At 54.4% G+C, this 25,529-nt stretch overlaps 1 protein-coding gene across 6 annotated transcripts; it reads right to left on the reverse strand.

The window, feature by feature from the left end:
• Positions 1 to 23: 23 nt before the first annotated feature.
• Positions 24 to 25,048, reverse strand: CSF3R (colony stimulating factor 3 receptor). Of its 6 annotated transcripts, none has more exons than XM_044419471.1 (16): positions 24,881 to 25,048; positions 20,468 to 20,562; positions 19,211 to 19,513; positions 17,497 to 17,620; positions 17,060 to 17,247; positions 16,649 to 16,803; positions 16,236 to 16,386; positions 14,528 to 14,607; positions 12,265 to 12,478; positions 10,625 to 10,813; positions 9,825 to 9,926; positions 8,356 to 8,499; positions 6,182 to 6,322; positions 5,154 to 5,244; positions 3,295 to 3,376; positions 24 to 1,639 (listed from the first exon to the last, which is right to left on the reverse strand). In XM_044419471.1, exons 2-16 carry the CDS (start codon positions 20,535 to 20,537, stop codon positions 1,127 to 1,129), a joined length of 2,547 nt encoding a protein of 848 aa, XP_044275406.1. In that variant the 5' UTR covers positions 20,538 to 20,562; positions 24,881 to 25,048; the 3' UTR covers positions 24 to 1,126. The 6 variants fall into 6 exon arrangements, with proteins under 6 accessions (XP_044275406.1, XP_044275403.1, XP_044275404.1 ...); XM_044419468.1 differs by having other exon boundaries at positions 19,211 to 19,516; XM_044419469.1 differs by lacking the exon at positions 24,881 to 25,048 and adding an exon at positions 24,003 to 24,678.
• Between the last annotated feature and the right edge of the window lie 481 nt (positions 25,049 to 25,529).

Consider the following 25,529-nt stretch of genomic DNA (forward strand, 5'->3'; position numbering starts at 1 on the left):
CCTGAAGTAAGGGTAGCCAGATGAAGAATTATGAAGCACCTTTAATTTTTAACATTCTTATATACAAGATAAATAGCAGCAACAGTGGGGGAAATATTTTAGGGGAAATGGTGGAGTTCTCTGCGCTCCCTCCAAGAAACTTTATTCCCTTTGACTGCCCCACTTCTCATGTTGAGAGAGAACGTCTTTGTTTCCCTTTCTCAGTCCTCCAGGCTGCTCCTTGTTTCTTCCATTCAAGTGGGGCCTTTGTGCACCAGCTACTCACAGCGTCACTTCCTATCATAGAAAGAGCAACAAAATGAAGAGCCTGCACTGACCCAGAAGCTGCTTTTTTCTTGTTGTTTCACCTAGCTGCGCAAGCACCAGTAGTAACGTTGGCAAGGTCTGAACTGTGTTTGTCTTTGCAGAAAGAAAAGGAATATATTTGTTTTATTCTGCAGCAATGAACCTCCTAATTCAATGCCAATGTGAAGTTTTCATTTCTTGGATTTCCCCTGCAGAACTGCCAGCCTAGGAGCCATTGCTGGGTACCAGCAGACCTCCAGTTCCTCAGGGTGAATGCCGGTCCTACACTCTAGCACCAGTTTTCTGCACATGCGTGCATCTCTACATGTGCAAAATGCTATAGAAATATGGGCGGGGTGGGGTGGAAGTCGTGTTCCAGCAGCCAGCCTTTGAGAGGGCAGTGGCCATGCAGGCCAGTGACGAGTGGCTACAGAGGAATGTGTGCATGTGTGTCTACATGCACTGTTAGAATACCGAGATGGGTCATATATCATTCAGGTACAAGAAGAGAGAAGCATAAGTTATGTTTTCCAGCAGGGATGAGTCAGAAATGGGGCTGCAGGCAAGAAGAGTCAAAGGCATGGCAGCCTTTGATGTCCAGTGCCTGTTTTGGTGACTCTTGTCCAGGTTTGGCTGGGGAAAAGGGAAGGGTATCACTCTCCCGAATCCAATGTCCTCCTCACTCATCCCTGGCCTATCAACAGAGTGAAATACAAAATACAGCTGGGAAGCTGTGTGGCCAGAGGGACCAGGTTGTGCTTCCTCCATGGAGGATGAGAATAAAAAAAATGAAAATCCACAGAGGCACCTCCAGTTGTAGCCCTTCTCCATCAGCTGGGCTCTACAACCTTCGGAAATTGCTCAGGTCTTCATTGCCATCAATTTTTAGACCTTGCAGCAATGGGAAATCTAACAGTGCCCTGTCAAGGAAGAGGGCGTCCTCCTGAAAGTTGCAGCCCTTCTCTCTGTCTGTCTGGTTACTGTGGAACCACAGGTTCTCGTAGGGCTTTGGGCTGGGTGTCATGTCACCCAGCAGAGGCTGTGTGGAGTTGGAGCGCATGTAGAAAGCAGAGGCTATTTCTTGTTGGCTGCGGTAACTGTCCACAAGCACTTTGGCGTATTGGATAGACTCCGGGCTATTAATGTAAGAAGCTGGTGTTGAGCCACCAGTTGGCGAAGCATCGTCAGGGTTGTGGACATTGGAATCTGAGAAGTTTGTTGGTCCATCCTCCAGGTCCTTGGTGGATTCACTCTTCCCACAGGAGAGGCACTTCTTCTCATCTTTTTCAAGGACTAAGATGGCAGAAACAATGACAGGACTGAGCTCGCATGGCTTGGTAGCTGGGAGGGTCTCCTGGAAAAGAATGTGGGAGGAGAAGGGATGGTCAATGGCAACAGCGCAGACCAAATGTAAGCAAGTGCAGGATTGGATCAGAGCAGGCACGCCTCCAGGCCAGCCTTTTCTCCGCGGTGGGTGGCCAGCTTCTGCAGGTCCATTCAGGAGCAGGCTAAGTGCCTGCATGTCTTCAGCATCTACCCAAAGGTGAAGGCTTTGCTCTCCTGGTTAACATGGCTAGTAATCACCAGCAGGCTGTCACTGTTGTGGATCAGACTCCCTCGGCCCAGTGCTTGCCAGATAAACTGGGCTGCAGCTTCCATCGATCTGGACCAGCACCAGGATTGGGAGGGCTGCCCTGGACCCACGAAACCAAGTGCTCAGGCTCGAGGCTCACTTTCCTGAGGGCTGACTTGCTGCTGCTGCACTTCCAGGGCCTAGCCTGCACACCTGCTGCACAGCTCAGTGCAGGTGGAGAAGTAGCAGCTGCTTCCAGTGGTACTGAGAAATGTCTTTGTTACTTATTTATTTGATTTATATGCCGCCCGATTAGCTGCAGGCTCGCTGGGCAGCTTGTATACAGTCAAAAGAGTAAAATTCAACAATATAATAAAACAACAGTGTCAATAAAATGAATAATAATAACTGATAATGATAAAAATATATTAAATATAAAATAAATAACTAAATGATAAATTAATAAACTGAGGGGGATATAAAACATTTATCCAATAATGCAACATAATTCACAACCAAATTAAAACCATAAAATTACAGTTAAAATGGTAGCAGCAACTAAAAACAAACCCAACAGATTCATCCTTCAAAAATAAGTGTGAAACCAACAGGTCTTCAGCTGCTATCCGAAATAATGCCATGTCGACATGAGACTAATTTCCTGGGGAACTGAACCCGACAACCTGGGTGTGATTCAAGAGAATGCCGTCCTCCTTGCCAGCTCCCCTTCATTTCACTTGGGGAGGAACACGGAGGGGGGCCTTGGGTCTTGACCGCAGTGATTGTGAGGGCATTTAAAAAAAAATACTTATTTTTTAGACTTATTTTCTGCCAACCTGGCCCAAGGGCCCTCACAGTGGGTATATATGGAGAAAGGCGCTCGCTCAGATAACCTGGCCCCAAGCCGTATAGGGCTGTATATGTCATTGCAAGCACTTTAAATTAGCCCTGGACAGTGACTGGCAGAGAAGGTAGTCTGTACAGGACCAGAGTGATCACTCACTCACCAACCATTACACAGAAACCATAATCAAACAACTCGTTCATACATCCGTCTCCCAACACAGCCTACATAACTCATCTACTATATTCCAAAATCCAGCATATCAATAAATTCATTCAAGACCCCCTGCAAAAAAAAAGCTACTGAATGGGTGCCAAATGGGCAATGCCCTTTGGTGCCGCCCTTTGGCGGCTGCCCAGAGGCACGTCTGCTGCTGCCGGCCAGCGGAAACAGGCCCTCACCAGGCCACCGCCTGCCCCTTCCGGGCCTGCGCCTCCACACTCCATGGCGCAGAAGTGGCACCGGTGCCCCTGCCGGCTCTTTGCAAGCCCTCCCACGACTTGCTTGGCTGCAGGCAGAGCTGGGCCAGGCCGTGAGAGCGTGGCGTGGGGCCCCCTGGCTGCTGCTCCGTCAGGCACGCCCCCCCCATTACCTCTTGCAGCACGGCTGGTGCCCATCTGCCCAGGCTGCTATTGGCTGGGTCAGGGACACTGGGCCAGAACTGGGTCTTCATCCTGTTGGTGACACAGAAAGGAACGGGTGAGCCTCGAGCAGCGCGTGTCCCAGCAGGCCGGGGGTTCCCAGTCCCGAGGGCTGCATGCCACCCGTGGCAAAATGGCAGGCACAGAAGTGGCCAGCCAAGTCTTTTGTCCACCGAGCTCTTGGGGAGCACTGCTTGTTCCACTCCACGTGGGAATGTTGCTTTGGTGGATTTGCCGCACTGCTTGTGCAGTCCCCTTGTTTGCTAGGACATAAGGCACACGGGAGACGCTGGTGCCTGAGGGGTTTCCTCCCCCATGCAAACAGTAGCTCCAGAGGAAGATGCTTCCCTCGGGGTGAGGAAAGGGCTGCTGGTTGTTCCATCCAGTCTTCCCTCCCACAGCTGGTGCTGCTTGTATCTGTCTTTTTAATAACCGGTATCTATTTGGCGCTTCCATTGTGATATGCACTTCCTGGATTTTCTACGAGTATTTTAGTGCCATTATGGTCCACAACCAAACAAATACAATAAAGTCTTTCCATGTCAAAATACTGTCAGCTTCCAGCTGCTTTTTGAGCCTTCATCAGGCTTCTTGTCCATGATGTTTAATGCTCCCCACTGCTTTTCCCACCAAGAGTTTCCCCTTCTCCTATTGCACCCAGTGTCAAATACCCTTCGCTGCTATGGTCATCTGCCTTCCCTGCTAGGTCCCCTTCACCCCAGCTCTTGTCTTAGGTCCTCTGGGCAGTGCCCCGCCTTTTCTCTGCCTGTTCTGCAGTGCTCAGCCTCCAGATGTGAAAGGGGATCCTAGAGAGCATCAAGCCTTGTGCTGTTGACACTGCTTGGCAGCTGTGGCACTGACATGGCAGGCAGGCGTCACAGCCTCATGGAACGGTAGGGTTGGGAGGGGCCAGAGGGCCATCAGGTCCAACGCCCTGCTCAGTGCACGACTAGGACGGCTGTCCAGCTGCACCTTAAATGCCTTCAGTGTGGGGAGCCCACCACCTCCCTCGGTCACTGGGTCTACTGCCATACTGCTCTAGCAGTTTGGAAGTTCTTCCTGAAGTCCAGCTGGAATCTGGCTTCTTGTAACTTGAGCCCATCCTTCTGTGTCCAGCACTCTGAGATGATTGAGATCCTGGCCCTCCTCAGTGTGACAGCCTTTCAAATATTTGAAAATGCTATCATGTATCTCCCCTCAGTTTTCTCTTCTCAAGGCTAAACATACCCAATTCTTCCAGTTCTTCCTCTTAGGGCTTTGTTTCCAGTTCTCTAATCATCTTTGTTGCTCTGCTCTGAACTCTTTCTGGTTTGTCTGCATCTTTCTTGAAGTGTGGTGCCCAGTACTGGACACAGTACTCCAGATGGGCCGTAACTAGTGCTGAATAGAGGGGAACCAGGACCTTACCCGATTTGGAAGCTATACTGCTAGTAATGCAGCCTAAATGGCATTTGCCCTTTTTGCAATCCTATCACATTATTGATTCCTACTTAATTTGTGATCTGCAACAATTGCAAGATCCTGCTCACTTGCAGTATTGTTGGACCAATATTCCCCATCTTGTAACGATGCATTTGGTTTCTTTTCCCTAGGTGGAGAGCTTGGCATTTGTCCCTACTGATTTGCATCCTGCCACTTTCAGCCAGTTGTCCAGCCTCTCAACATCATCCACCCAGGTTTTGTGTTATCTGCAAATGTGAGAAGCATCCCTTGTGCTTTATCATCCAAATCATTGCTAAGCATGTTGAAGAGCCTTGGCCCAAGTGTCCTTCCTGTGGATTTTGCAGCCCCTGGTTCCTTCTCCACTCACCTCTTGCTCTTCTGGAAGCAGATGACCAGCACAGTGATCATGGCCAGGAGCAGCCCGATGAGTGTGTACACGAACAGGATGTCTGTGTCGTCTGGAGGAGAGATCAAGGGGTTGAGCAAGGAGGGTTCAAGAAGACTTGCACTGGGGCTGAGTGCGAGTGGGGGTGCTTGCCCCCCCCCCCGTGCCATTTACGTGAGAAGTAAACGTGTGCCATTTACTGGCTGAAGTGTGCAAACAGAGCAGGCATTTTGCACACACGTTGCTCGCCCCGCCAGCAGAGGGAGGGTGGCTGGAGGGCATGTGTGCATTAGTTTCCCCTTGACCTTGGACCGTGGGATGCCTGGGAATCAGCAGGTAGCTGCCACGACCCAGGGAGGAAACCCCTGCAGTTCTACCCTTGGGCATGGCAGCTGGTGGGGGTCTCAGATGGAGAAGCCCCCAGCGGTGTTGCGGGAGCTGCAGGGTAGTTGCACTGGACCGCAGTGCAAAGATGACCCTGAATTACTCTCGTCAGCCCTTTCCAGGGCAAGATCACACTCGCTGCCTCCTGCGGCTTCCTTCATTGCAACAGTGAGCATTTGCGTGGGGCATTTTTCTTTGGGAGAATGTGTAAGGACACCCAAGAATCTTAGCTGCTGTCACAGAGGCCCTGCAGTGCTCCACGCAGCTCAGGGAGGAGGCTGCTGTGGCCCACAGGCGTGAGCCCCCTGCCCTGCTTCTGTGACACTTGTTGTGTGGGCAGGTGACCTGGAGGGTCATGCTAGGGGAGCGAGGAAGGTGTACAAATCACCATGTGTTTTGGGCATACACCAAATCAATGAGGACCAAAGTTTGTACTTGTGGCCACAGCAAGGAGCTGTTTTGCACCCACTGCCCTTCACAGCAAGCAGGGCCACTTCTGGGGAAGTCTCATCCATTCCCAGCAGTTTAGGAGAAAGAGGCTGTAGGTGCCAACCCCAGTTGTTCTCCAGTTCTGGGATTCCCGCCAGGTATTTGGTTCCCAGCCCCAGCCACAGTGGTTTCCTTACCCATTGCCTTTGTGTGGAATGTCAGAATGCTTCCATTTGTACTTCCCCCCACTGTAGAGGCCATTATATGGACAATGTACATCCTCGAAGGCCAGAGGTCTGTGATGGTGAAGGTGTTCACCGAGGAGTTCAGAACAGCGCCTGGAGGAGGCAATGAAGGGCAGAAGAACTGGATCAGCAGCAGGGCACCGTTCCTCATGCCTCAGCTTTGGAGCCTGGGGGTGAACTGCCTAATTTTGGAGCCAGGCCGGGGCGGGGGGGGGGGGGCTGGGCAGCACCTGCCGGATGATGAGGGAAACCTTGGCCAGATCAAGTCTGGGCAGGGCTCAAATGGGAAGACAGAGGGGGCAAAAGAGGCCAATCCAGGAAGAAGGGTTCAGCCAGGCAATGGCTCAGTCCTTCCTTGGGCTGACCTGGAAGGGCAGGGAAGCAACCAGAGAGGAGCGTGTGGAGGCCGCAGTCCTGGACTTCGGTTCTCGTTGCTCTCGGTCAAGGACTGTGCCGGCTGGGGCTGAGAGGAGTGGAGAAGGTGCCAGATCGAGGAAAGGCCGGTTAGATGGGCTGATGAAGAACCTTGGGCGGTACTGATCAAACAGAAGATTTTTAAAGCTTCATTTGTACAGCCAATCCAGGACTGCCTCTGGGTGGCAAGAGGCCGCATCTCCGAAGAAGCACACTTCTCATGCTGGGCAGGGAGTGTCCTGTGTGATGGGAACAATGCCCTCCGGCTTTCCTTGCACTCTTAAAAGCTGCCTGTTTCTTGCTGTTGTTTTAAATGGGAGGGATACATGCTTCTATTATAGACAGCAATGAGGAGTGTTCTTATAATGCATACATTATACCTCTGGTGCTCAAGTTACCGGGGAATGAACATTTTCTGCCCGCCCTCATAGCTCTCCTTTTCGAGGGCTGGGGGTGGGCATGAGCTGGCTGACCTGGAGAGTGGGGGCACGCTCTCTTCTCATTAAAAGTTTCTCCTCTCAGTTTGAGCACAGAATGCATGGTTCTGCGGGGCTGGGGGCTCATCTGTCCAGCACAGATTCCTTCCTGCGGGGACAGATGCCCTCTGCAGCCTTGGCTGGTCTGCGAATAAGCGGGCTCCCTGCCCCCCGTGGTGGGCACAGCTGTTGCGCCACAGCCAGGCACGGGCCTGCCTTGTCGCTCGACTGGCCGTCGCGGGGCACTCGCCACGAGGGGCTTGTGGAGCGCTCATGGCCTGTTACAGTAACTTGCAGGACCTTCTCGCCTTTCCATCTTCCCATGTTTTCCAGCCTCTTTAATGCTTTTTTCTTTCCGAGCAAGGGAAGCCTGGTATTAAATTTTTAATGGCAGCAAAAATGATAGGAAAAAGCAGGTACAGTGGTACCTCGCCTCATGAACGCCTTAGTTCACGACCAAATCAGGTCGCAAACAGAAATTTAGGAAAAAATTTTCCTCAGGACATGAACTCCGCATTGGGTGATGATCGCGATCGTGCCCATCTTCTCTGTGATTAAAAAAAAATATTTACAGAACGAAATACCCTTATTTACATTGAACCTTATGGGGAAATTTAACTTGGGTCGCGACCAATTTGGGTCGCGACCAGAGTCCTGGAACGGATTAAGTTCGTGAGCCAAGGTACCACTGTACTGCCAGTTCGCCCTGGGGCAGCTCTGCCACAGCGCCAGCTCCAGGGGGCTTGATAGAATATATAGCGAGGCAGAGAATGACAGACCCCAAGGAAAAAAACTAGTGCAAAGCATCGATTTTTCTTCCCACAAGAAAAATAGAAGATGAAGCCTCTGGGGGTTAGACCCCTCATGCGGAGAAGCCCTTGGTCCCCCTCACGTAGTCTGCGCCTTAGACTGGAGACTGAAGCTCTTTACTGAGCGATGGAGGGGGCGATGGGATGGCAAATCTGATGCTGCTGGGGTGTAAGGAGCACAGGGAGGACGCCCCATGAACTGGCGGTGTCCCTGGAAGACCTGAGTCTAAGGCTTACCCAGCGAAATATTCCTCTGTTCCCCGAGGCAAGCGAGGGGCTCGTCCGCACTGCCAGGAAAAATGGGAGCCTCTTCCAAGCTGGCTTGTGGAGCCTCTGCTGGGGGCTGCCGCCCCCCCCCCCACTGCATGGCAGTTGCAGGCTCTTCCCTGCTTTACAGGGAAATGGGATGTGCTGAGGGGGAACTCACTCCTTGTGCCTTCGTGGGTGCCGGTCCAGAAAATGGTGTAGTTGGTGATGAAGCCATTCCGCTTTTCCACTGGGATGGGCTCCCACTGGAGTTCTGCTGTTGTCTTACTGACCACTGGACGAAGTTTGGGAGTGTCAGAAGGAGCTGTGCAGAGGGAAAAGGGTTAACATCATCGCTCTCAGAGCAGGGTCAGGGGGGTGCGAGGGGCCCAGCTGGGCTCAGTCATCTGGAGCATGGCTGCTTGGGAGTGACCCCTGGAGGAGTCTCCTCCTTCAAACATTTCAGGTAGGAGCCCCCAGTCTAAGAATGGAAGTGTTTGTACCAGGACTAACTGACGTATTTCCCCATCCCAACCTCCCCTATTTTGACAAGTTAAACTGTGGAATCAGAGAGTATATCAATTTTGATTTAGATAGGTATTTAGATTGTGCTCCTGCACCTCTTGCTCCAGGGCAAAGATGATCCAGCAACAGGTGTAGGGGGCTTTCTCCAGCTCTGAGCTGCTGGCCTACGAGTGCTGCCCATGGAGGACAGCACTGCGAGGCAAAGGCCGGCTGGCCCCAGAGGCTGCGCTGCACCCACCCAGTAGCTGGTGTGGGGGCCCTCAAGAAAGACGCCTGCCGCAGGGGCCTCCCTCCCCTCCCCTCCCCTCCCCTCCGCCACTGCCCAGCTGCTCTTGCATCTCCTTTCAGAAACACAGAAACAGAGCGAGTCAGAAGAGGTCTCCCGGGCCATCTAGTCTGACCCTCAGCTCCAGCCGGCTCCACTCAGGACATGCCCACCAAGTGCACGTCCAGCCTATCTTTGAACACCCTCACCGATGGGGCCTCAACGACCTCCCGTGGAAGCCCATTCCACACCCTCGGGGTCCTAACTGTCAGGAAGTGCTTCCTGGCATCTAAATGGAACCTGGGTTCCCTGAGCTTTGCTCCGTTGGAGCGCGTCCTGCCTTCCTCTGCAGGGGAGAACAGGTCTCTACCCACCTCCGCGTGACACCCCCTCACATACCTGCATGTCGCCAACAGATCCCCTCTGAGTCTCCTCTTCTCCAGGCTGAAGAGACCCAGTTCCCTCAGTCTCGCCTCATCTGGCATCCCCTGCAAACCGGCCACCAACCTTGTGGCCCTACGCTGCACTGACTCTACCCTGGCTATATCCTTTCTGTCATGAGGGGCTCAAAACTGAGCACAATACTCCAGTTGCGGGTGCACCAGAGTCGTGTAGAGTGGTAGCAATACCTCTCTCGATCTAGAAGCCACGCTTCTGGCTATGCAACCAAGGGTGGCATTCGCCCTCTTGACCACCGCATCGCACGGCTGACTCATGTTTTGTTCCCTTGCGTGGCACCATCACTGCTTCTCAGCTTTTCCAGGCTGTGGCCATGGAGAGGAGCAGCAGCTCCCAGGACCCCTACTGGGGCCGATCATGCCCACCCTTGGTGGGGCCTCCAGGAGGAATGGGAGGTATACCTTTCTGCCAGGTGTAGACCTCTATGTGCTGGGGTGCTCCCACTCTGTCGCCGTAAAGAGGGTAGAGGGAGACGTTGTACAGCTGGAAAGGCTCGATACCTTCTGGGGAAAAGAGGGGTGTGCTTGTTAGGGGATGCCGGGCAACCAGGAAGACCCTCAAAGGCTGGGATGGGGAGGTGCTTCCAGTGAGGCATTCACACGCCAACCCCTTGCCTCATCCGTGCTGTTGCTGTTGAGGGGGGCAGGTAAGCCACCTCCCGCCTGTAGCACTCCTGTGTCCTGCTCCAGGCGCCTGTCTCCCCACGAAAGCAAAATCGAGGAGGAGAGGGCAGCGCGGGGCACACGCCCATCTGCTGCTGGCCCTTCAGATTTGCAACGTGGGACTGGCATGCATTGGTGCACTGGTCCCTTTGTAAGTGTGTTTTTCATCTCATAGCTTGGCCCTACACCTAACTAAAACGGATGTCCTGCTGGTTTTGCTGGTTCTCCTCCAACTATGACTCAGCCTTCAGCTCAGCACCCAGCTATAAGGGGGAGGATCATTTTGGTCAACAAAGAATATATACATTTGCATAAAAATAAATATGCCACTGCATAAACATGCCCAATCCCATCCTGCCTAGTTAGACTCAGTGCAGAGCTGACAGAAGTTGTGCTTCTCCGACTCTAGGAAGAGGCAGCAAAAGAGCACCAGGGACATTTGGCCTGAGGATTTGGGGTGTGGGGGGAAGAGCAGCTCTTGGCCTCCCAGCAGCTGTTCCCAAGGGTGAGGGAGCCCTCCCTCTGGCTCTGTGGGTCACCTTGGATCAGGGCTCGTGTGACGCTGTCCTGCAGCCGTGTCCAGCCGATGTCGCCGTCAGATGCGCCACCAGAGGTCACCCTCCGCCACTCGAGGATGTAGCTCCAGGCCGCTGTCCCTGGGGAATCCCAGCAGACCCAGGTGCTGTGTGCGTCCCGGGGGATGGCTCGCATCCTGGGCACAGGCGGACCTAGGTATGAGAGCAGGAAAGGCCACGGGGCAGGACTGTAGCAGCTGGAGGCTTGGTGAAGGCCAGCTGCAGTGACTGGTGCGATGGGGTGGGCTGAGGAGTGAGAAGCCACGGAAGCCATTCTCTTCCAGGAACGTCTCCAAATAGCCCCTTCGAGCACCCATTTCCCTGGGAACCAAGCCATCCTGTGGTCTTCTACAATGTGAATGGGAACTCCTCCACCACGGGATTGGCGCTCCTGCCGTGTTTTGCATCCACTGACAAGTGCCCACTACTGAGGGCAGGCGGGACAGCTCAGCATGGAGTCTTGTGCCTGCCTACCCAGAAGTTCAGCGTGGCTTATTCTCAGGTGAGCATGCAGAGGATCGCAGCCTTAATTGGCAAGAAGAAGGCCAGTGAGGATGACTGGTTCAAGAATGTGAACCTAAGCATTGCCCTGTGTGCCTGGTATGTCAGGGCTTCTAACTGGTCACACTGATGACTAACACGTGCCGACCTACTGTACAAGGGTCTCTCTCTTAGGAAAGAAAAATGTCTATCCTTCAGGTTTCACATCCTCTCCTTTTGATCTCTTTCCTAGTCTTGTGCACCCCTCTGGGGTGGGCCAGCACTGTCCAGAAGTAATGGCTGGGAGCAGGTTGTTAGCCAGTGCAGCTTCGTCCCATAAGATGAAAGGGAAATGCTCTTGCCTGGTGTATTTATTTCAAAGCATTTGTAAGTTGTTTTTTTCTGAGCTACCTACTTATAAAGTGATGTACATCAAAAGAAGTGACAGAGATCTAAAAGGGACATCAGAAAAGATGATACTGATAAAGAAATTTGCTCTGGCCAAGGCTATTATTAATTTCTTCAGTTCCAAACTTCCCAATAACAGAAACTCCTTGGGCAGTTCACAGAAATTACAAGCCACAAATGGAAGGTAAGAAAAGTGTAGTATATACAATTTATAAACTATTTATAGGGACTATTCATGATTTGAGAACTGTGTTCAGGTAGCAAAAGGGAGTCTGTCCGGGTGCAGGCAGAGCTGATGCACCCCTAGGGATCGACAGCGTGGCCTCCTCTCAGGCCAGGGCGGTGCTCTGACAACCTGCCCGCCCCCCCATCAAGCCCAGTATAGCAGTAACTGTAGTATCTGCTCTCTTGCCCAAACTTATAAGCCTGTCCTCAAAAAGACATTTTTTCATAATGTTCTCAGTGCAGTTGATAGAGGGCTTCACTTTAAACTCTGCTCAAATTAAAAGGCTCACCTGATTTTTAAGAAATGACTGTCTGCCCCTGCCCCCCCCCCTTTTCCAAGTCATGCAGCCTGGGCAGCCTCAGCTTCCAGGGATGGGGCCTGCAAAACCCCTTTCCCCAGTGCTCACACCAGATCCCACTTCTGCGATTATGCTGCAAGAGATGCTGAAAGGTCTGCAGAGGGGCTGCCCCCAAACTGAGCGGGATCTTACCTTTCGTCTCAAGCAGGTGGACTTCAGTAGGCTTTGATGAGCCTTTGGAGTTGTAGGCGGTGAGATAAATTCTCTGCGTCCCGGCTGGCACAGAGAAAGTGCACCAGGTCTCCGTGGTGTTGCAGAGCACGGAGGGGTCCTCTTTGCGCGGCCTGGTGCTGAGCGTGGCCCAGTAACCCAGTATTTTACCATGGGCTTCGTGGGGCTTCATTGGCTTTACAGCACAGAGAGAATTTGGATAGGAAGCTGGGTTGGTTACAGGTCAGATTTGGCCCTGCAAAGCTGCTTTGACTGGTTTCCATAGGATCCCCCATGGAAAATGACGGGCAGATCACTGTCCATTTCCCTTCACCCCTGCTAGAACCCTTCAGCTGTGACCTGCCAATGGTGCTGAGAATTCTCGAGTCATAAACCCCTGGAAAAGAGGGAGATGCTTTCGGCAACCCCCTGCCTCCCCCAGATAGAAACACAGAGACAGAGCGAGTCAGAAGGGATCTCTCGGGCCATCTAGTCTGACCCCCTGCTCCAGCAGGCTCCACTCACGACATGCCCACCATGGGCATGGCTAGCCTATCCTTCAACACCCCCACTGATGGGGCCTCAACCACCTCCCGGGGAAGCCCATTCCACCCTTGGGGTCCTAACTGTCAGGAAGTGCTTCCTGGCATCTAAATGGAACCTTGGCTTCCTGAGCTTTGCTCCGTTGGAGCGCGTCCTGCCTTCCTCTGCAGGGGAGAACAGGTCTCTACCCACCTCCGTGTGACATCCCCTCACATACCTGTATGTTGCCTCCAGGCTGAAAAGACCCAGTTCCCTCAGTCTCGCCTCACACCCCATCCCCTGCAAACCGGCCACCAACCTTGTGGCCCTACGCTGCACTGACTCTAACCTGACTATATCCTTCCTGTAATGAGGGGCCCAAAACTGAACACAATACTCCAGTTGCGGGCGCACCAGAGTTGTATAGAGTGGTAGTAATACCTCTCTCGATCTAGAAGCCACGCTTCTGGCTATGCAACCAAGGGTGGCATTCGCCCTTCTGACCACCGCATCACACGGCTGACTCATGTTTAGCCTGCAGTCAACCAGCACCCCAAGGTCCCTTTCACAAGTGCTGCTCTCCAGCCACTTATCACCTAACCTGTACTTATGACACCCACTCCTCTGCCCCAAGTGCAAGACCTTGCACTTATCCACATTGAACGCCATCTTGTTGTCTCCTGCCCACTTCCATAGTCTGTCCAGATCCTTTTGGATCTGGAGTACCTGCTCCTCAGTTGTGCCCACTGCCCCGGTTTTAGTATCATCTGCGAATCTGATCAGCAGACTGTTCACCCCTTCTTCCATGTCGTTGATGAAAAGATTAAACAGGATCAGCCCCAGGACAGAGCCCTGGAGGACCCCGCTTGTCACTGGCTGCCATCCTGATGATTCCCCACTAATGGTTACCCTCTGCTTTCGGTCAGTCATCCATGCCCTAATCCACCAGACAGTGCTTTGGTCTATCCCAAAACTCCTCAGTTTCTCAACCAGGGTATCATGGGGCACTTTGGCAAAGGCCTTGCTGAAATCCAGGTAAACCACATCCACTGCATCCCCTCCATCTAGCCATCGCGAAACCTTGTCATAGAATTCCACAAGGTTTATCTGGCAGGACCTGTTTTTGCAGAAGCCGTGTCGTGTGGCTGTCAGCCTCCTTTCCCTATCCAGCATCACTAGATCTCTCTCTGTTATGAGCCTTTCCATTGTTTTTCCTACAATGGACGTAAGGCTAACAGGTCTGTAATTCCCCATGTCCCTTCTACTCCCCTTTTTGAAAATTGGGGCCACTGACGCCACCCTCCAGTCCTCTGGAACTTCACCCAGATTTTTACAGGTGATCCAGACATGTGGCTGCATCTCTCCAGTGTTCTCCCACTGCTGCGCTTTCCATCTTTTTCTGCTTGCAGAAACATCCACCAAGAAGCCTCTGCATCTTTGTGGTCACACCAGTTCTCCCCACCCCAGCTGCTCTCTCACTACTGGAGAAGCTTAATGCCTCTGGGAGATCTGCTGCAAGAGCGCCCTGGCGACATCCAGCCTGGACAACATTCTGTTCTCTGTGGGCTGACAAATCGAATCCGGGCGAGCGCAAGAGCCATGGCTGTGCTTTACAAAAGGGCTCGGTCAAACTCAGGTGGCAACAGAAGGCCTGGGGCGACTGTGCTGGTGGGGCCCAGAGCCAAGGAAAGGACTTCGCTGTGTGTGTTGCAAACGGACTCACCTTCCACAGCAGCTGCACCTCTGTCTCCTCTGCCTGTCTGGGCATCACCTTCCACCAGGCATCGAGCTTTCCCGAGGGCACTGGAGGAGCAAAGGAGATCTGGTGGTGCACGCAGGCGAGCGAGCGAGTGGCAGCAGCTCAGGTCTGTGTGCTTTCATTAGAGCAGGGGTCCTCAAACTTTTTCAACAGGGGGCCAGTTGAAAGGTGCTGGCGATGGGTGTGGGTCGCCAAGGCAGTGCAGGCGGGGGGTGCGGTGCGTGCGCACGCAGCGAGGCAGGGGCAGATGCGCGCGGAGATTGTTTTCTCCGAGCGAGTCCAAAGCGAGCTCTGCATGAGCAAGCCACCACCTCACCCCGCGCACGCACGTGGCAAGTCCCAATCCTCCATGGGGGGGCAGATAAATGGGCATGGTGGGCCAAATCCAGCCCATGGGCCATAGTTTGAGGACCCGTGCATTAGAGGAGCAACGGGGGCAGCAGTGCAGCTGCCCAGGCTGGGCTCAGCGTTGCCTGGTGCCGACACTGGTGCCTCCTGCTACCGCCAGGCTCATTCTCACGGCGCAGGGCTGCAGTGATGGGGGGTGGGGATGGGATGGGGCCTGCCCCACAGGTCTTCCATAACATTTTCTTGTCCCATTTACTTGTGGAGATAGAAGACAGGCTGAAAGACAGCAACAGACTTCTGCCCCCAGACTGGGTCCCCACAGCACGACAAACCTGGACCGGATTCTCCAGGATAGTGGGCAACAAGTCGCTCCACGAGCCCGGGGGTTGTTGTGCCCAGAAATGGTCGCTGTGTCATCTGAACCTGGGGCAAGCAGTGGGATTGGGCAAAATGGGCAATTCCAGCTTGGATTATGATCCACTGGGGGGAGGGGTCATTTTGGCTCCCCCCCTTTTTGGAGATTGCAAATGTCAGCTTGACAGGGTGACTTTCACTGTCCGCATTTTTACAGTTACCCCACACTTATCTGACACTGTGGAGGGATTGTCTGTGCTTGCCAAACATATTCATTCATTCATTCATTCATTCATTCATTCATTAAAAGCTTTTCTACCCCATCTACCACTAGCATCTTGGCACGGCTTACAATAAAACAAGTTTGGCTCTAAAAAGTCCAGCAGGTTCCCACCCTGGGCATTCATCCACAGCGGCTATCAAATGGAAGAAACTATATGAGTGATCTCAGCTCACAGAAAGGGGGTGGCAGGTTGTTCATCCCACTTGCAGCAAGTTACTCAGGAGTTCATCTCAGGCTGTGGGCTCCACGCTTCTCTTCCTTTTGGACTTGGCCCTGAAGTTCTACCGCCATGGGAACTTACCAAAGCCCTCGTTTGCCCCTCATGGAAGCTAAACTGCGTTTTTCGCTTAGGACTGGGAAAGGGTCTTGTTTTGTTTTGTTGCCAGAAAGTGCATAGGCACACAGACCACACGTCCGTCCTGCCCTGCGGGATGGCAGGGGAAGTGGCAGGGCAGAGATCCCACAGTCAAGCATGCCTTTCTGGGCATACCGCCTGCCTCCTCACACCCCGTCGCCATGAAACGGCTTGCCACAGACCGGCCAGGGCTGCACCCACCCCGTGGGCTCGGTGCACCTGGCCTGTGCCGGAGGGGGGGGGACTCTCCACAGGGCTAGCCAGCACGCGGGGCACGCGGAGCTGGGCCTGCCTGCCGCTTTTCTGCCGCCCCTCCTGCCAGCCCCTCGCACCTTTCTCGGGGGTGGTGAAGCTCTTCGCCGCGCTCCAGCCGCTCCAGTAGCCGGCCGGCAGCTTCCGGCAGCGCATCTGCAGATGGTAGGGGGTGCCGAAGAGGAGGCCGCAGTGCTGCGCCTGCCAGACGGGGCTGGAGACGTTGCGGACCTGGGGGCAGAGCGCGCGGATGAGAACAGCGGGCGCGCGCCCCCGGCCGGCCAGCCCCACGCGGCCTCTGGGGGCGCCCGTGCGGGGCGGCCCGGGCGGCCTGGCTGCGGGGGCGCGCTGCGCGGGAAGGAGCACGCCTGAAGCGGCGGGGGCGGCCGGCGAGCAGCTCGACGGCGAGGCCTCGCGCTCGGGCACTTTCCGCGGGGACCCGCGCACAGCGCGGCGAGCGACACGTGCAGCGGACGAGCGGCGGGATACTCACGAGCACCCACTGCGGGTCGCCCTCCTCCCGGTAGCGCAGCTCGCACAGCTGCCGCGGGAACGCCTCGCCGCTCGCGGCCTGCCACGCCACCTGCGCACAGCCGCTCTCCCCCGGGATGGGCTGGACCGCCAGGAGGCTGGGCGGCTCCAGCAGGACTGAAAAGCGAGCGCAGGGCAAGGCCTCAGGCGCGGGCCTCGCGCAGCGTGCGGCGCTGGGGCTCCGCGCCGTTCGAGCCCGGGCTGCCGTCCGCCTTCTGCCCTCGCCCCAGGACGACCTGCTGGCCCGGGCGGCCGCTTGCCTCTGCCCACGCCCCCCCCCCCCCCCGGCCCCCCCCGGGCCCCCCCCCCCCCCCCGCCCCCCCCCCCCCCCCCCCCCCGCCCCCGGGCCCCCCCCCCCCCCCGAGCCACGCACCCAAGTCCGCCGGGTCCGCACACAGGCGCGCCGACTCCACTGCCCCCAGGGCGTTCTCCGTGGATACCAGGAAAAGCATCTTCTGATAGAGGCGGAGGTGCTGGCGGGCAATGGTGCAGGAGCTCTGGCCAGCCGCGGGGCTGCAGCCTGGGATGGGCTCCAGGGGCTCCTTGCACTCCCTCCGGGCCCTGTGAAGCCAGAGGGTGACACGGCCCTCACTTGCGGTGGAGCTGCTGCCCCTGCGGGCGCCCTGCCCAGGCCTGGAAGCCATGGCCCTGAAGCGCACGCACCCGGCAACGTTGCCTCCGCGTAACTTTGCTCCGGAAAGAGATTCTGGACGCCATCCCATGCACCAGGGTCTCCATCGACCAGTCCCGGCTCCAGGAGCCAGGATCTGGAGAGGCAGGCCCTCCTACAGCCCACACCCCCTTGCTCACCAGAAGCCCCTCAGGACGGTGCTCACGGGGAGGAGGCTGTCCCGGCCAGCATCCCACTGGCAGGTCAGATTCATGGACGAGGCGTTCATGACACAGGTAAGGTTTTGCGGGGGCGATGGGGGATCTGAAGGAAGAGCACAAGACAGATGTGGGGAGGGGCTTCTGCTCTAAGCAGTTGGTGCCACCTTCAGGCCAAAGCTGACCTCTTCGTGTTCTTTTGGGTCTGTTTCCACCCAATGACATCTGTTCCTGTAGTTCTCTTATATTCAGCATGCAATGATACTGCAAGCAAGCAAGCACATCTTTGCCCAGAGAAAACACGAGTCTGTTTCTTTGCATTTGACAGTATTTCAAGGGTAATGTGCTGACTAGGATTTCAGGTATGGCAGACCAGAACATTATGTATTTTTACTACTACCCCAAAATCCAGAAATGCCACTACACCTGGCACACTGGTGTGTGGATTGGAACACAGAACTTTGTGCTCAGAAGCACCGTCAATTTTTAAATACTCATTCCAGCCTTGCGAGGAGTCTGCCACAGAGCAGCCAGTTACCAGGCTGCTTCCGGGTTCAATTCAAGGGGCTGGATTTGACTTTTAACACCTCCTGGTCCTGGGACCAGAATTTCTTTACAACGCCCCGCCCCCTTCCTGTGTGAGCTGCCCCGAGCACTTCAGGGACCTTCTCCAAGGGTTCCTCACACCCTGTCAAGGGCACAGTGGATGGCCGTGAGAGGCAGCGCGTGTTTGGTTGTGGGGCCCCAGTTAGCAGCCTCTGTTGAATTTGGAGAAGAAAACCCATCGATCCAGGCAGGATAAAAGCCACTACTTCATGAGCTAGAGAGCGGGGGGAGGGGGAGTCCTGGATCACTTGGTGATCAGATGCTGACTGGGTTGCCACGGCATGCCAAGCCACAGGGGTGGGTGACTTAGTGCCTGGTCTGAACCCCTGCTTTCCCGAGGTCCCCCTGGCCTGCAAGCCTCCCAGCCAGCCAGCCCTGCCCTGCAGTGAGGTTTAGGACACTCTTGTGGCCTAGTGTGTCCTTTAAGCCCGGATCATGCTAAGCCTGGCCCAGCCAAAGGTGGAGAGCCCTTGGCTGGAGGGGCGAGGAGAGAGGCCAGTGATAGCAGGCCAGGAGCCCGTGGCACTTCATGGGGCTGCCCCTGGCTCCCACCACACGCCTGCCAGCTCCAAGGGCCTGGAAGCCCAGCGCCCCCCAGCGCGCCTCCCTGCCCGGCATCCCCGCGACGCCTGCAGGAGTGCGGAGCAGAGAAGCCGATGGCAGGACCACCCGCAGCCGCTGCCACCCCGTGCCACTCAGTGCTCCAGTCTGGCGGGCGGGCGGGGAGGGAAGCCGGAGGACCGCACTGCCATCCTGCCCTCCAGAGCAGCTCACGGAGTTAGGCGTGGCCCTGAGAGGCGATCTGGACGTGGCCCAAACATAAAGATGACTTTTTCTATCCTTTTTTTTAGAACATGGGTTGAGATTTTGCAGTTCGTATTATTATCTTACTGAATGTCAGACACATTGCTTATTTCAGTGGAAGGAAGGTGTAGGAACCAACTAAGAGTGCAGTCCTATGCAGTGCTGGCAGGAAAAAGCCCCCCAACTTCAGCAGTCTCCTGGCTAGGAAGTGCTGCAAGTGGAAGGACTTCTTCAGGCACGGGCGGGACTGTGCCGGAAGTCAAAGGAAGAGCCGAGCGACACTTACATCCTGCCTGGATCTGGATGAGGTTCATGCGTTGGGGCGATCCGTCCCTCTTCTGCACAAAGCAGCTCAGACTGGACTTGGTCTCATTGAGAGGGCCGATGGTGATATTGGAAACTTCCACCCCATTACTGAAGCTGTCATGCGAGCCCTTCAGGAACTCCTCGTCCAGTTTCCACAGCATCTGGATTTTTTCGTCCTTTGGAAATGGGCAGCGGTTTCTCCAGACAGTGCAAGAAGCGTTGACTGTTGCTCCCAAAAGCACGACTGGGGAGTCCACCGTGAGGTGGCTGCAGGGCAGAGCTCCTGCTGGGGAAGAGTGGAGAGGAGTCTTCCCCCTGGAAAGCTTGGGAGAGCGAGTGAGTGTGCGGCGCTCTTTTTAAAAGAGCAGGGTTTGCATATCTGCGTTGCTTGGGAGCCTCCAGCCCACTGAAGGCCTGCCTGGCCCTCTCCCACGCCTGCAGTTGGCTGCTGCCATGATAAAATAAAACTTTGCGGCGTGTGTCTTGGACACTGCCAGCAGCAGAGTGCAACACACACACACAGCATCACAGAATCAGAGCAGCAGAGTGGGAAGGGACCAGAGCGGTCAGCTCCCTGCTAGGCTATGCCTAGCAGGTGGCTGCCCAGCTGCCTCTTGAATGCCTCCAGCGTGGGAGAGCCCACTACCTTCCGAGGTCACAGGTTCCTGTGTCACATTGCCCAGGCAGGAAATGGTTCCTGCTTGCTAGCTGGAACCTGGCTTCCTGCGGCTTGAGCCCATCATTCCATGCCCTGCACTCGGGGATGATCAAGAGGAGAGCCTGGCCTTCCTCTTCATGACAGCCTTTCAGGTTCTTGCAGAGGGCTGTCCTGTCTCCCCTCCGCCTTCTCTCCATGAGGCGAAACGTGCCCAGTTCTTTCCCTCTCTCACCACAGGGCTTTGTTTCCAGTCCCCGGATCGTCCTCGCTGCCCTTCTCTGGACCCTTCCCAGCTTGTCTGGCTCTTCCTTAAACTGGAAGCCCAGAACTGGACATAGCACTCCAGATTAGACCATTGCTGAGAACTAGTACTTCACAATATCAGCTATTTCACATGATTAAACAGACAAACAGGGTTTTCTTTTTAAAACAGGTAATTGGCTGACAATCAATTGTCCTGGGAGGCCACCCTCCCTCAAATGCTGCCAGAGGCAACCCCTGAAGCTCACAGTGGGAGTATCTGCATGTGTAGGGATATATTAGGCCCGGCTTGGCTACACTCACTTTCTGCTCACTTACCTTCTGGGAGCAGAAGGAAGAAGATGGAGTAGCCCAGCAGCACACTCCAGGGTGTTGTTGTGGCTGCCATGGCTTCCTCGGAGTCCTGGCGTTACCTGGAATTTACGGGGAGACGTGAGTTCAGGCAGATCGGTTTACTCCGTCCCTGGTGACGGGGACAGCCTTCCGCCAGGAGTAGGAGCGTGGCCAGCCCCGAGCACAGACGCGATGCGCTGTGGGGGGCGCCAGAGAGGACTGTGTGCCCTAGAGTTTCACCATCTTTTGCGTCATACCAAAAGGATCAGCTGCAGCTTGGCATAGAGCCGTATGCTGGGGTCCCTGTGATGCCCTCCCCATGCGTTTGGCTTCAGGCATGCTTAAAATATTGCTGAACTCGCGGCACTCTTGGGATGAAAGGCAAGTCTGGAATGTGAACACAGAGGGGTATCACCTTTTTAGAAAGGACAGGAAGGGAAAGGGGGGTGGGGACGTGGCTTTATACGTCAGGGAAGGGATAGGATGCAGTGAGACAGAATGCAGCACAGATGGGGATTTGGCAGAGGCAGTCTGGGTGAAACTTAGGGGTTTGGACGGGGAAAGGGGCCTGACAGTGGGGGTATGTTATCGTCCTCCAGGTCAACTTGAGGTCAACAGGTCCTACCAGACAAACCTTGTGGAATTCTATGACAAGGTTTCGAGATGGCTAGATGGAGGGGATGTAGTGGATGTGGTTTACCTGGATTTATTTATTTATTTATTTATTTATTTATTTATTTATTTATTAAAACATTTCTATGCCGCCCCTTGCCGAAGCCTCGGGGCGGCTCACAACATAGAATAAAATACACAATAAATTAAAACAATAACAATTAAAATATATACAGTAGAATAAAATAAGCCGCCCTGGCCAAATAAAATTCAATAATATTAACATTTAAAATGCAGCTTAAATAAAAAAAATAAAAAGATTTTAGCAAGGCCTTTGACAAAGTGCCCCATGATATCCTGGTGGAGAAACTGAGGAGTTTTGGGATACACCAAAGCACTGTCCGATGGATAAGGGCATGATTGACTGACTGAAAACAGAGGGTAACCATTAGTGGGGAATTGTCGGGATGGCGGCCAGTGACAAGCGGGGGCCCCCAGGGCTCTGTGCTGGGGTCGATCCTGTTTAATCTTTTCATCAGTGACATGGAAGAAGGGGTGAACAGTCTGCTGATCAAATTCGCAGACAACACTAAAACTGGAGCAGTGGCCACAACTGAGGAGCAGGTACTCCAGTTCCAAAAGGATCCGGACAGACTATGGAAGTGGGCAGGAGACAACAGGATGGCGTTTGATGTGGATAAGTGCAAGGTCTTGCACTTGGGGCATAGGAATGGGTGTCATAAGTACAGGTTAGGGGGCAAGTGGCTGGAGAGCAGAACTTGTGAAAGGGACCTCGGGGTGCTGGTCGACTGCAGGCTGAACGTGAGCCAGCCGTGTGATGCGGTGGTCAAGAGGGCGAATGCCACCCTTGGTTGCATGGCCAGAAGCGTGGCTTCTAGATCGAGAGAGGTATTACTGCCACTCTATATGACTCTGGTGCACCCACAACTGGAGTATTGTGCTCAGTTCTGGGCCCCTCATGACAGGAAGGATATAGCCAGGTTAGAGTCAGTAGGGCCACAAAGTTGGTGGCCGGTTTGCAGGGATGGGGTATGAGGCGAGACTGAGGGAACTGGGTCTCTTCAGCCTGGAGAAGAGGAGACTCAGAGGGGATCTGTTGGCGACATACAGGTATGCGAGGGGGTGTCACACGGAGGTGGGTAGAGACCTGTTCTCCCCTGCAGAGGAAGGCAGGATGCGCTCCAACGGAGCCAAGCTCAGGGAACCCAGGTTCCATTTGAATGCCAGGAAGCACTTCTGACCCCCAGGGTGTGGAATGGGCTTCCACGGAAGGTGGTTGAGGCCCCATCGGTGAGGCTGTTCAAAGATAGGCTGGACATGCACATGGTGGGCATGTCGTGAGAGGAGCCGGCTGGAGCCGGGGGTCAGACTAGATGGCCCAGGAGGCCCCTTCTGACTCGCTCTGTTTCCATGTTTCTATTAGTTTTTGCAACAATAAGTGTCAATAAAAGTTCTACATCTGTTTTCTCCCAGACGTATGGAAGGTGCTAACGTTGTGATCAGACAATACCTATGCAAATTTTGGGTGATCCTCAGAAACACAGAAAGTGTAAGATGTAATATTCGATGTCCTACTCAGAGTAAACTTGTTGAATGCATGGGACTTAAATTAGAATAACGCAATGTCTTTGTCTGTTGTTATGGGGCAGTAACAATCCAAGTTTGGATAATGCATTCTTTTTGGAGCCAGGTAAAACCTTTTTATTTTCCCAGTATTTTAACAGTTAACTTTTAAATGTTAGTTTTAATATGGTATTTTATCCTGTACTGCTGCTTTACTTCTGTGGTGATTCAGTTGCAACTGCTGTGCATTTATTGTCTTATGCTAATTTTTTGCAATTTGTGTGGTTTTAACTTTTGTTAATTTCATAGAGAGCCTGAGCCATTGGGTGGCATAAAAATGAAATAATAATAATAATGGGACCCAAAAGGATAGTTAGATGTTGTCCTACTAGTATTTTATTTTATATTTTTAATAGTAGACTGTAGATTCAAACACCATTCATAGACTGGAAGAATAATTTCCATAAATAAAGAAGGAAAAATTAGAGAGAAAAGCAACACTTGCAGGGGCGTTCAGAAAAAGGGACTTGTCTTCATTGAGCCTCTCCTCCGCGGGGAATTGCCACAGGCTCTCGGGCGTCCCCCTTACCGCTTCCCCGGGAGACTCAAAGCGTGTGGCCCTCCTTTCCACCCAGCGCAACGGCCCAGTCCTAGCATTGTTCACATCTGCCTGGAACTGCTGGTGTTCGAGTCGATGGCGTACCGATGCCGCTCTTAAATGGACATATATTTGGTCTGCCTTTGCTGAGGCTGATACAATGTATATCCAGTTATGTATTTGGAAATTTACATGCCAGCAATTGCTAATTTCAGGGCTGATGTTCTTTCCCCTTTGGAAGTTTGGATTTGGGTTTATTGGAATTCACAGTTAGAAAGAAATGAAAAAGAAATGTCTCCAAGAAGCGGATCAGTGATTTGCCATCTCTTGGTTTAAGTCACTCTGTGAAAGAATGTCCCTCTGGAGGTGTGCTGAGGTGAGACCCCCATGTCTCCTGGACACACATTTTCTCGACCCAGCACCACATCAGAATCGAGCCAGATGCACGTAGCTACAAAATGAGCAAGGCAGCCAGCCCTCAGCAGGCCTACTTTGGAGTAAGGATAGGGCACCCCCCCACACACACCAGTCATTCTGTCTCAAGAGCAACACGCAAAGGTGTTTTGGAATTGGGACACTCGGCCGGTAGACTGATGAGTGGCATAGGTGGCCACCTCCGTGGACTCGGACCAGGCATGGTCCGGGGCTCATCAGCCAGCATTTTGAATGGAAAGAATCTCAGGTGGGAAAAAGAGCTCTCTCTGTCCAACATGGGGGAGATGCTGCCTGTTGGAGCAGGTGCTATTGGGCCGGAAGGCTCAGGTGACCTGTTTCACATCAGGCAAGCTTCCTGTCATCACCCCCCTATAATGAACTCAGGTGGGTGAATGGCACCTGCGTAGCGACAAACGGGGCCCCCAGGGTGAATCACAGCATGCTCAGCCGGATCTTCAGGTATTCGGACACGAAACGTACATGAACCTCCTCTTTCTAGTCCAGCAACACAGAAATAGTTCCCCGATGACAACGGCCTGCCTGGTGGCCTGCGGGAACACTGAGTGCAACTCGCACAGGAAGTGGTGCCCGGGAGGGGAAGGGGAGAAGCCCGCCGGTGCCACAGCCCTCTGCATGAACGCCAGCAGAAGCCCCCCGGTCGGGGAGGGGGCAGTGCGGGTCCCGTGTGTGCCCCCGCTAGCCATCCTGGCCGAGGGCACCCGCCCGAACGCACCGAGGCAGAACAGAACCTGCGCTCGCCCCACAGGCCCCAGCCAGCCTGGCAGTCTGGGACTGTTTTCTGTCAAAATGAGTGCAGGGCTGCATCCTGAAGGGTTCAGGAGAAGGCCGCCGGTGCCCATGTCCTGCCTGAGAGTGCCCAGCCACCCGGCCAGTCCCGTCCAACCGCTCTGCTCGAGACCTTTCTGCCTGTTCCTCGGCACTTCCTGCGTCCCACATCGCTGCCTGCTCCGAAGGAGTCCCCCCACCACACCGTTTACCCATGAATGTCAGCAAGAGAAAGCAGCAAGGTGCCCGCTGGCTGTGAGAAGACGACAGTGGGCCCTGCAGGCCCTCGAGAAGGCAAAGCAAGCAGCCAGGAAGATGGCTGGGCTCGGGCCCCCCACCAACCACTGCCCCCTAGGCATCCTGCCCCCACCCCCACAGCTTACCTGAGGCCTCCACGTCCTGCCTGCCTGCTCATGCTGGACACCGGCTGCGCAGGGGAGCAGGGAGGGCTGCTTGGGCAGGGCTGCCTGTCCACTTCCCCAGCCAGCGCCTCGGCATGAAAAAGAGCGCTCCGTTCACCCAGCACAAAGAGCTGTCATTAATTCCTCAGTTCCCCTCTCTGCCTCTTTCTGAGCAAGGTGATTGCAAAACCCCTCTCCGTTATCTGCCCAGCTCTGTCTTAGGAAGGAAGGAACTCTGCGGCTGGCACACTCACACTCACATGCACATACACATCTCTTGCTGAGCCACGAGAGGAGATGGCCCCTGCCTCAGCTTCCCCAGCCCTCGCAGCTTTGGAGGGGCCCTTCGCAGAATCACTGATGTGGCCCCCCTCATCTCCTTGGCTGCCGCCCGCCCCGATTGCGCAGCTGCAGGCAGGGAGACGGCCGCAGTGGAGGAGGAAAGAGTCTGCTGGACCCCGCTGCTAGCCAGTGCCAATGGGACAGAAAGTCCGCTCTCTTTGCAGAGGGTCCCAGGCAGTTTTCATGAGGTGTGTGGGTTGGAGGACACCAACACAGGAATGATGGGGAGCCTGCCAAGGATGTTGGTTCAGCTGCCCGGAGAGGTGGGGGGCTCTCCCACACTGGAGAC

This window comes from Varanus komodoensis, unplaced genomic scaffold (assembly GCF_004798865.1).
Source record: "Varanus komodoensis strain SLA01 unplaced genomic scaffold, ASM479886v1 scaffold103, whole genome shotgun sequence".
NCBI classification, from domain to species: Eukaryota; Metazoa; Chordata; class Lepidosauria; order Squamata; family Varanidae; genus Varanus; species Varanus komodoensis.

Bases quoted from the DNA above. Each gene is read 5' to 3' on its own strand.
- CSF3R (XM_044419468.1), bottom strand. From the start codon at position 20,537: ATGGCAGCCACAACAACACCCTGGAGTGTGCTGCTGGGCTACTCCATC. The intron at 17,248-17,496 runs GTGAGCAAGGGG...CTGGCTTCACAG, and splicing joins ACCGTCCTGAGGGGCTTCTG to GGCCCGGAGGGAGTGCAAGG. The intron at 8,500-9,824 runs GTATACCTCCCA...CCCTCTGCACAG, and splicing joins GGTCTACACCTGGCAGAAAG to CTCCTTCTGACACTCCCAAA.